The sequence below is a fragment of the Gallinula chloropus genome (assembly GCF_964237585.1).
Source record: "Gallinula chloropus genome assembly, chromosome: 2".
Classification (NCBI taxonomy): domain Eukaryota; kingdom Metazoa; phylum Chordata; class Aves; order Gruiformes; family Rallidae; genus Gallinula; species Gallinula chloropus.
This window is the reverse complement of record NC_140086.1, coordinates 154,942,714-154,953,768: the sequence shown is the minus strand read 5'-3', so window position 1 is coordinate 154,953,768 and position 11,055 is coordinate 154,942,714. Positions and strand designations below refer to the sequence as shown.

The 11,055-nt window shown below is 48.2% G+C and overlaps 1 protein-coding gene across 1 annotated transcript; it reads left to right on the top strand.

The window, feature by feature from the left end:
- Positions 1–2,017: 2,017 nt before the first annotated feature.
- On the top strand, positions 2,018–10,160 carry INSIG1 (insulin induced gene 1). Its single transcript, XM_084280541.1, has 6 exons — positions 2,018–2,086; positions 2,519–2,931; positions 5,026–5,150; positions 5,793–5,959; positions 6,389–6,488; positions 9,980–10,160. Exons 2-6 carry the CDS (start codon positions 2,535–2,537, stop codon positions 10,007–10,009), a joined length of 819 nt encoding a protein of 272 aa, XP_084136667.1. The 5' UTR covers positions 2,018–2,086; positions 2,519–2,534; the 3' UTR covers positions 10,010–10,160.
- The last annotated feature ends 895 nt before the right edge of the window (positions 10,161–11,055 follow it).

The window sequence follows — 11,055 nt, the reverse complement described above, 5'->3', positions numbered from 1 at the left end:
TAAAAATAACGATGTCATTAATCTTACAAAGACACATGAGCACTCCTTTCCAGAAATAACTCTTAAGCATAAAATTTCAGGCATTAATCAAAGCATGCTGAGGCCTAACCCTTTTTGGGATTCTAAAAGGAAATGTAAGGCAACAGGAACATAAAGGGGCATTTAACCTTTATTCTAAGCAGGTAACTTCAACAGAAACAAGCTTCGGGCCAATTTCTCAACTAGCTCAAGATCCTATTGCTTCTGCTGGATTTAGCAAAGCTTCAGCAAGTTTTAGCACCCCAGAAGTCGGCCTCTGCTGTCTAAAGAATACTTGGAAGAAAGAGCGCCGCCACATGATATTATGAATATGAAAAAAACAACAACTGCCAAACAGTTAACCATCTCAGTTGCCATGCTGAGAAGCATTGGATGGCAGCAAGTTAAATGTGAGCCAGCAGCATGCCCAGGTAGCCAGAAGGGTCAGCTGTACCTGGGGTGCATCAAGCATGGCATGGCCAGCCAGGCCAGGGAAGGGATTGTCCTGCTCTGCCCTGCACTGGTATGGCCTCGCCTCGAGTACTGGGTGCAGTTTTGGGTGCCACAGTATGAGGGACACACAAATATTGGAGAGTGGCCAGAGAAGGGCAAAGGGGATGTCGAAGGGTCTGAAGGGGAAGTGTTACAAGGAGAGGCTGAAGTCCCTTGTTCAGGCTGGAAGAGGCTGAGGGGAGACCTCATTGTTGTCTGTGGCCTCCTGACAAGGAGAAACAAAGGGGCAGGAGCCAATCTCCTCTCTTTAGTGACCAGTGATAGAACCTGAGGGAACGGCATGAAGCTGCAACAGGGAAAGTTTAGGTTGGATATTAGGAAGAGGTTCTATACTGAGAGGGTGGTTGGGCACTGGAATAGGCTCGCCAGGGAAGGAGTCACAGCACTGAGCTGGGCTGAGTTCCAGGAGTGCCTGGACGATGCCCTCAGTCCCATGCTCTGACTTGGCTGGCCCTATGTGGAACCAGGAGTTGGACTCGATGATCCTTATGGGTCCCTTCCAGCTCAGGGTAGTCTGTGATTCTGTGATCTCTGCTAGGCCCATTCCCGACCCTTACAGAATCCCAAGGGTGACCTTGCTGTTCACTGTAACTTTTGACGCCACACTAGGCTGGGCTGCATCCTGACCCAGGCTTGGCGGGTGCTGCTGGAATAGCTGCTCAAGTTGTCAGCACTAATGGCAAGAGTCAGGAGTCCGGGACCTGCCGGGCACCCCACAGCTGGCTGCTGATGCAGCGTTTGAGTTTGGCAGGATCGCCTCACGCCATCATTTCAGAATTATAGCAGCCAGGATGGCCAATCCCTTCATCTTCAGGAGACGCCACAGCAGACGCCTTCAGCCTTCCCCATGACTAACTGCCATCTCCCAAGGAGACAACCCACCACGGCAGGCTGAGAGAGCAGGCGAGGGCTGAGCTGTAGAGGCCACCACCACTATCTCCACCACCACCTCCACTATCTCTACCGCCGCCCCTCAGGGTTCCCCCTCAGCGGGCGGTCACAGCCGTTGGCGGGGGAGCGCTGACAGCGCCTCGCGCGCCCCTCGCGCGCTCCCGCCCCACCCGCCATTGGCTGTGGCCCGACGCGGGGCGGGGGAGCGCGCAGAGGGGGCCGGGCCGGCCGAGGCGCCGCGCGGTCCCACCGCCGTCGGCCGCGGGACGGGTGGGGGTGGTGTGGGGTGTGTTGGGGGGAAGGCGGGTGGTGTGTCCCGCACGTCATATCAGCCGCCCGGCCGGGATTGGCTGCGGCGCCTCACCCGACTGGACTCGGGCACCCGGGCTGGCGCGGCGGCTCCCGCGCTCGGCGCTCGCGCCCGGCCCCGCCCCGCCCGGCGCGGCCCGGCCCGAGGGGAGGGGTGGCGGAGCGGAGCGGCGGGCCCGTCGCTGCCTCCGGCCGCGGGTAGGTCGGCAGCGGGTAACGTGACACCGGCGGCTGGGGGCTTATAAACCTTACGCGAGGCGTGGGGTGGTGGCGGCGGCGAGTAGGGAGGGAGGCGGCAGAGTGACGGCCGTTCGCCCTCCCTCACGGGCCGAGGCAGCGGGAGCAGCCCCCTGAGGTGAGCGGGAGGGGAGGGGAGGCCTGCGCCCTCGGTGCCCGGCGAGCGGTGGGGTACACGGGCGGTTTCAGTCCCCCGAGCTGGGAAGCGAACCTCAGCCCCGAGTGAGGGGGGGCTGCGCGGTTCTGACAGGAGCCGGGGGCAGGGGATCCGCGTCCTGCCCCGGGGCCGAGCGCGTCGGGTCGCCGGGGCCGGGGACTCTGCCGCTGCCAGGCCGAGTCTGCACAGCCCCTGGCCCCGTAGCTGCTCAGGTGGGTCAGGTCACCCCGCTCCTGCCTTCCCCCGGCCTGCCGGGCTCTCAGGCGTCTTCCCGGCGCCTCTGAAATGTGGCTCATGCAGGAGGAGGAGGAGGTCTATGTCAGCGGTGTGTAAGGGGTCGACCTGGCCCGTTGTTGAGGTTTCTAACAGGCTGTCCCTGTGCGTGTGTTTCAGGACGCCGGTGGGACCGATGCCCAGGTTGGAGAACTGCGCCGGGAGCTGTTCCTGCACTGCCAGGGGAAGGCACAAAGCCCAGCTGGGAGACACGGCTGCCGGGCAGGCCACCAAGGTGGGCGACATGCTGAGCTCCTCCAGCCCCTCGCTGGCATCCGTGGGTCATGGAGCACGCAGCCCCAGCACCTCCAGCGTGAGCAGCACCTCCAGTAGCAGCAGGAGTAGCGGCACCTTGAACTTGAGTCAACACCTAGTGCAGAGGAGCGTGGTCCTCTTCGTCGTCGGTGCTTTCATGGCCCTAGTGCTGAACTTGCTGCAGATCCAGAGAAATGTGACTCTGTTTCCTGATGAAGTCATTTCCACTCTCTTCTCTTCTGCCTGGTGGGTGCCCCCGTGCTGCGGGACAGCAGCAGGTGAGTTGCTGAGCTCCACGCGTGGGGGGTTGGCGGGTGAGGGATTCCCTATTCTCCCGCGGGGATGCGATGTGGTGGGGGTGATGAACTTGTGACCCGTGCGTATGGGACCTTAGCACTTCCATCGCCTGCTGAGCGACGTGAACTCCGGCTGATGGAAAGTAGAGCAGGTGTAGGCACTCATTCCACGCGCAAGAGCCACCCGCGCATCTCCCGCGTGTCCGCAGGCTGCTTCCCAGCCGCGCGCTCGGACCGCGGGCAAAGCGCGTTTTTCCCCGCAGCGCGGCGCGGCCTGGAAGCGCCAGTGAGCGACTCCAGCGCCGTGGCGCGGGGGCGAACGGAGAAACACGCTCTGCCCACGCAGCCGCCGCCGCGTTTCTCCGGTGACAGCGCCGAGGTCAGTGCGGGATTCCCCCGCTTCCCCCCGCTGCCCCGCCGCGGGGCACGAGTGGGCGCGGCAGTGGGTCCGCGCCGCGGCTGCCACGCGTCACCGCCCCTCGCCGGCCATTGGCTGCCGGGGAACTGGTGAGTGGCGGGCGGCGCTCGCCATTGGCTGTCGGGGCGAACTGGCCACGGGCAGGGCCGACAACAAGGAAGTCACGTGCGGGGGAGCGCTGCCCGCTGCCCGCCCACCTGCCCGCACCACTGCCCGGCATCGGCCCCCTCCTTTCCCGAGCCCCTGCCCGCTGCCCTACCCGCTCTCCGGCCCCCGCACCCCTGCTCGCCGCCAGACACTGCCTGCCGCCCGGGGTTCCCCCAGACCTGCAGCACCAAGTAGCCCACAAAACGTCCACGGTGCGGTTGACGCAGCAGCCGGCGCTTAGCCGTGCGCTAACATAGCTCCCTCCTGTCCTTGTCAAAGCAAGGGCTTGATGAAGGGTTGGGGCATTAAAAAGGCGGCATATCTTTGGAAATGAAGCCACTGTGACGTTTTTCAGTTGGCATTGGAAGTTATTCAAACAACTGCCATGTGTTGGCAGTTTTTAATGCAGTGATACAGTCACATGCTCCCCCAGAGCAAGGGAGTGTAAATGATAAGCCATAAACTTGAACAAATGATAAACTGCGTGGCAGAGAAGTTGCCACAAGATAGACTCCTATGAGAGTTCTCGTGGTGCTGACACAGTTGGCTTAAACTTTGGAATTTATCAGTTACCACAACAGTCCTGGTAACTGGTGTCAGAGTAAGGAAACTTTCAGCACCAGATCACGTGTTCAACACATGGAGTTTCTTAGCATGGTATGTCTTAAAGTAGAAGTGGTTATTATTAGGAGTTTTAAGGAGGAAAAAAAAATGGTGGGAAGGGAAACAAGCATACATGCTACATACACTTAAAGCAGTGTGTCTCACCCTGGGGTTGGTGGCAACACATGGAGTTTCAAGGCTTAGAAGCATTAAACTTGGTAGTGTTTGTTTTAGCAACTGAGCTAACACAAGCCTGTATCTTCCTTCTCCAAACAATTTGCAGGCTGACAGGGCTGAGAAACTTCTTCTGGTTAATTGTAAGAGTGGTTATTTTTCCCTGACACAAATAACGACTGACGGCAGGTACTTCTCAGTTCAGTTCAGCTCTGCTTTTGTTCGCTATCAGAATTCATCTGCTTTGGGTAGCAGCACAGGCTGACTTACAGCCCAGCAGAAAGAGCAAGCAGCTCTGCCAGGAAACTTCAGAGTCCAGGCAAGTATTTAATTCAGGGCTTGATTCACAGCTAACAGGTCAGCTTCATGAAACTCTGCCCTGCACTTGGACAATAAATGCATATCCCATTCCTCACTGCAATTCAGCTTTTTGTTATGCTTTGTAATGTATTGGTACAAAAGAAGCATCTGCTCGGGATGTCAAGCCAGATGCTTGTGGGAGAAAAGAAGCTTGAAGTCAGATACTGTAACATAGCAATATATATCTCTGCCTGAAAGGTCCAAGCAGAATATTGCTAACAATAGAGTAGGCCTCTTTATTTCCCTAAAGATGGTGGGGGGAGGTGTAATAATTGTCTTCATCAGGCTTACAGTACTTTGTCAAGCTAATATTTATTAATATTGAAATAATAATTGTGTAATGGTTAGTTCAAGTAGTTTTACTTCTCTTGCAGCTGTTGTTGGCCTGCTGTATCCCTGCATTGACAGCCACCTTGGAGAGCCACACAAATTCAAGAGAGAGTGGGCCAGTGTAATGCGATGTATAGCAGTTTTCGTTGGCATTAATCATGCAAGTGCTGTATCCTTGAACTAAGGTTTTGCTCAATGTCTTTAGTCTGTTGTCATTAAACTTTCTCCCCCATTCATGTCTTGGAGAATTACAAAGGTAAGGGTGATGCTGCTGACAAACTCCTGTGACACCTGCAATAGACAGCAGTAACGTTAAGACAGATTGCACTGTTAACTTAAAAGTAGTTGAGGGGGGTGTCTGGGAGTGGGGAGAGGTAGACAACATAGTACCTCTGGTTTAACTGCAAGTATACCAGTGTAAGTTGTGTGATTTCAGTAAGTTGTCTACATCTAATACTTCACTAGTGAGGTACATTGAACTGTTCAGTAAGAGTGGTTTTGGTGTGGTATAGTGATGGTTTGAGCAGAAAACCCAATTATCCTTGCTTATTTAGGTTATGTGAGACAAAGATCCATATGTTTATTCTTTAGATGCTCAGTGTAACAGAAGTTGATGTCGCCTTTGCACTCACACTCCAGTCAGAGTCAGCAAGAGCTACAGTTGCTTGGCAGGGCTGAAAACCAGATCCTTAATGTATTGCATTTAGAGATACAGAACTGTGCTCACTTTGTGTTTGAGTTCTCCCTTGTTCAGTTTCAGCAGCAGGATGTCTACAAGCTTAAAAGGATTTTCCTTAACATCTCTTCCCAGAAATTAGATTTTGCAAACAACATCCAGCTGTCCCTGACTCTAGCAGCCTTATCACTGGGTCTCTGGTGGACGTTTGATCGGTCAAGAAGTGGTCTCGGACTTGGAATTACAATAGCCTTTGTAGCAACTCTGATAACCCAGTTTCTTGTATATAATGGTGTATATCAGTAAGTTCTGCTTTTTAAAGTACTGTTTTCAACTCTCTTGTCTTAACTAGCAGTGCACATGCACTGGGAGTTAGTTGTTATGTATTTGACCTGTTCTTACAATAAGACATTTTGTTTGTCTAAGGCAGCTAATTGTCCACTTGTTCCAAATAATCAGATTGAGAACTGGGGGTGGAGGGACAGACAAATTTGGAACAGCAAACAGAACTTCTGCTGGCTCTTGGGGGAGAGACTTTCTAAATTTCACTGACTAGGACACTGGGTTTTAGAAGCTTAATAAGTTACCAGACTTAATTCGTATCCCTGTTTCTTATGTATTACTGGGATGGGTTTTGTTTGGGCTCAGGGAGAGAATTGTATAGCACTTGTTAATGGCATGTAAGGCAATGATAATAACTTGTCTCTAACTTTTTTCCTTTTGTTTACTAGGTATACATCCCCAGATTTTCTTTACATTCGTTCTTGGCTTCCATGTATATTTTTCTCAGGAGGCGTGACTGTAGGAAACATAGGACGCCAACTGGCTATGGTAATTACTGTATAATTAACATTTCCTTTAACAAGCCAAATACCTTCTGTTGTTGTTAGTCCAAGAACAAACTATGCCTTTAAGGGTATGACTCACAAGTTGACAGAGATAAACAGATATATTCCCAAGAGCTGAAATGTAAGCATACAACCTGTGTTGCCAGTAGAGTGGGAATTGCCTTGGTAAGTGTTTGAATATCTTCTGTATTTAACTTTTTCCAGAAGCAGTCTAAATAACACTGTAATCATTATGCTGCTTCTGGTGAGAATCTTAAGCACTCCTGCTCAGTCAGTACTTTGAATTGATATCTAAAGCAGCTAAAAAACTGAGACACAGATGGACTTTCTCTAATTATTTGTGTAGTAAAGCATTTTTGTTATGTAGATGAAATGAAATGTCCCTATATAACATTAAATTCCACCACTCCAGAGTCAAATACACTCTTTCTGATCACTTAAAATGTAGATGAAGTATCACTCTATATATGGGATAGTATAAGGTAAATTACTATCTCATTTACTAGGTTCTTAATTATTTCCTTGTAGCATACTTCAGAGTTAAACCTGGCTGTGTGCTTGCACATCAGCCTAAGGCTTGGTTGCTAAGTGTTCTGACAGTGGTGAATAGTAAACTAATACTGTATTGATTTAACTTCTGTCATCTCCACTACTAAAGTCCTTTATCCTGGGAAGCATCCTTGAAGTATTTAGCTTCTCTAAGGCTGCTGTGGTTTAGGTGCCTCTAATTTTTACTGTAGACTTGTGAGTTCCTGAAATATTAGTCCCTGAACTGTTCAGTAAAGGGCAGAGCTGCTTTTTGGGACTGAGCCATGAGTGAATAAAAAGAGTTGTCTAGAAGAGATGTCTTTCCTGGAATAGTCTTCCTTGTCTCTCCTACCTAGCTAACCCAGTGGATGGATGCTAACCCACTTCAAATGTAGGTAGACTGAGGCTGGTGCTGCAGATGGACAGGCTTGCAGACCAGCTGGGGAAGAAAGCCATGTTGTTTGACCACCTTCAGCTAATATTAAGATCAATCTCTTTAGTATTGAATCTCAGTTACTCTAAATTAACAGTAACTTCTTGTAGAAAAGGTTTAGTTTTTTTTAGAAAAAAAAAAAAAAAAAACTAAGTATGGGGTAAATCTACTCCTGTTCTTGAGGGTTTTTTTCATGCTGACTGGATATCAAGTTACAGATTTCCCTGTGACTATGGTCACGATCTTAACCTCAGTCAGTTTTGGGTTTGTTCTGAGATTCTTTACAGCACAAGCTCACTGCTCCCCCTTCAAGTCCCAGTGGTGCATATTATCTGCATGTGTCTTTTCTTAAGACTATGTGTGAGGGAAGAGAGTGTTTCACTTCTCTTTACATTTGCCACTTGCATCCAGAGAAAAAGATAAATTAATATAGTTTTATTCAAGCTTTGTGATGGAAACCAGGGTTTTAGAATAAAATTATAGTCTACTATATGCCATGATTCTGTCTTTCACGTTATCATATGCCATACTTCCAGTTGCTGTACTTATCATAGAATCATAGAATGGCATGGGTTGGGAGGGACCCCAAGAGTCACAGAGTTCCATCCAACCTCCAGGCATGATCTAGACAAGGTTGCGCAGGGCCCCATCCAACCTGGCCTTGAACACCCCCAGGGATGGGGCATCCACCACCTCTCTGGGCAGCCCGTTCCAGCACCTCACCACTCTCTCTGTAAAGAACTTCCCCTAATATCTAATCTAAACCTTCCCTCTTTTAATCCATTCCCCCTTGTCCTGCCATTCTCTGCCCTTTTAAAAAGTTGATTCCCCTCCTGTTTCTCTGCTCCCTTCAGGTACTGGAAGGCTGCAATGAGGTTCCCCTGCAGCCTTCTCTTCTCTAGGGTGAACGAGCCCAGCTCCTTCAGCCTCCTCTTCATAGGGGAAGTGCTCCAGCTCTCTTAATCATCTTTGTGGCCCTAATGTTTATGTTAGAAAGCAAAGGAAGGGAGCCTTGAAGAAAGAGCAAAAATAAATGTAGGGACATAGGACTTTTTCTTTCTTCCTTTGACTTTTTCTTTCCACCTGACATCTCACCTGAATGTAGTTAAAATCAGACTGGCTCCTGCCAGCAAGTCCCCTGTCAATCTTGTCATCTTCCTTACAAAGAAAGAGGGAAGTTGGCAAGGGAAAACGGAAAACATTCTGGTTATCTAGAAGTATCTTATGTGGTTTATATTGCTGTTACTTAGTCTGGAAAGCTTGGAGAGGCCAAACATTTTCACAGGATTACACTTACACAAGTCACTGAGGCATTCAGTGTTGGAAATTCAAATAATCCAACTTCTAAAACAGTCTGCTAGTTGTCAGCCTTTGCACCTATGGCAGGGAGATGGAGAACTGTAGGGTTCTTTAAACTAACCTGAACAATGCAGTTCTTGTAGCCATGTTCTCCTGTAGTCCTCGAGCTGTTTGGCTGCATGTGACAGCTGTAGGTCAAACAGTAGATGTTTTCTGGACATGTCTAGAGTAGAAGGTGGCACATTTGGAAAATACTGTAGCAGAGTAAAGTTGCCTCACTTCTTCCTCAGCCCTTGCCTAACTTTTGCAATTAGAAAAGAAATTAGAAGTAGAACAAGAAGTCTCCCCGAGTCATCCCCCTTCAGTTGGCAGAGGCTCTTGGGGTTGGTTTGTTGGGCTGATTGGGATTGTTTTTTTGCTATCAACTTGAGGATGAAATCCAACATCTTCTTTAATAGCTTGATTTCAAAAGGGAAGGTGAAAGTCCTGTTGCCACCATCAGCTCTTGCTGTTTATTATGATTATGACACCTAAAGTTGCTCAGTCAGTGCTCATCAGCTCAGTCAAAATGATGGTGTCACTTGATTTTTGAGCTGTAAGCATCGTTCTTAACATCTGGCAAACTCTGGTGGTATTCAGAACCCCAATTGTTTACTACTGCTGGAGGCTGCAGAGCTGTGAACACATTCAGTATATATATATATTATTGGCTCTAGAATGAGAATAACGTATTGCAAGCCTTGTTTTAAAGAAAAGTTGGTTAAATTTCTTACACTGACATACTATAGGGTTTCATACTAGAAAAGAGACTTACGAGGAGATTACTCAGTCTACCTGGTACCAGTCATTGAACAGAAAATAAAGTAACATACTTGAAGACAGTTTCAAGCCTGTTAGTGAAAGACCATGAAACTACTGCTAAGAAATAAACTTGTGATAGGGTGGAAGGATCACAAAATCTTACAAAAAGCAGTAGGAATGGTAGATGGATTTATCAGATGCACTGACTGAGGTGGCACAGACCCACAGTGACTTCTTTGTCCACGGTTAAGGAGCATGTCCTTGTTGAGCTTCTATCAGAAGCCACATCTGCAAAGTCTTTGTCAGCCTCACTGAGGCTAGTTGACTATTTAATCTCTGAAGATACTGCAGAATGTAGTCACTTCTCAGATGACAATAAACTATAACACATGTTTGTTTTTTTTTATCCACAGGGTATTCCAGAGAAACCACACAATGACTAAATCCTCGAAGAAGAGAGCACGGTGCCAGTGAAAGCAACATTACGAAGATGTGTTCCTGTTCTAAATTGAAGATTATTTAGGAAAAAAATAATCTCTTTATGGGCTCACTGCACAAATGACTTGTGGAAAAAAAAAATATTAATCCACTCTTAGAATAGCCAAGTGAAATTAACTGCTTATCTTGAAATCTTACCCTGATTTACCGCATAAGCATTTGCATATGGCTGTTCTCTGGAAGAGTTTAACACCAAGTTGCAAACAACTGTTCAGGCTAAGTGGCAGTTTTCCAAGTATTAGATTCCAATGTAAGTTATTGAAGCAGCTGCCGTATTTTAAAGCCTTGAAACTGAAATTTAATTACAAGCTCTTGTATCAGTGCCCAAAGGAAGTAGATCGATGGTGCTTAACAATGATGAAGTATGGTTTAATAGGAATAGTATTTATCCAAATCTTTAAAAAAAAAATAGGGTTATCTAAAAATAAGAGTGATCGAAACAGCTTAAAAGCATTGCACTAATGCTTTTAGGAGTCTTATGAAGGAATCATGCCCTTACTTGTAATGCTGCATTAAGTTTCCGTCTTTGACAGGGGAGGGGGTTGAAGGGACGAAAGCTTGGAAGTCACTTAGTTTGGAGTTTAAATTGGAGTTTAAATTGCTTTAGTATGATAGGTGAACACTGGAGACAATCTTGTTCAAATGGGAACTTTATCAAGAAATTCATACTGGAAATTTCCTGACTTCTGAAGCTTGCAGTTAGATTTGCAAGAATCAAGTTCTGTCCCAAATTCAGTAAGAAATTCAAGTGTGTGTGACTACTCCTGCATAACATTAGACACATGCCTCAGTATCTGACTGAAGGAGGTCTCAAGTACATTAAATGTCTGGTGTCACTGAAAAAACTGCGTTGCAGGCCATTCCTTGGCCGTTGGGTTTGTGCCCCCAACTCCTGAGATTTGCAATTTCCTCCTAGAGATGTCCTTGATCTTGCTTCTGTTTGAGTCTGGGTTTTGACTGCAATGATTGGAAACAGAAGTGAGCCTAAAAT

Bases quoted from the DNA above. Each gene is read 5' to 3' on its own strand.
- INSIG1 (XM_084280541.1), top strand. From the start codon at position 2,535: ATGCCCAGGTTGGAGAACTGCGCCGGGAGCTGTTCCTGCACTGCCAGG. The intron at 2,932-5,025 runs GTGAGTTGCTGA...CTTCTCTTGCAG, and splicing joins GTGCTGCGGGACAGCAGCAG to CTGTTGTTGGCCTGCTGTAT. The intron at 5,960-6,388 runs GTAAGTTCTGCT...TTTGTTTACTAG, and splicing joins GTATATAATGGTGTATATCA to GTATACATCCCCAGATTTTC.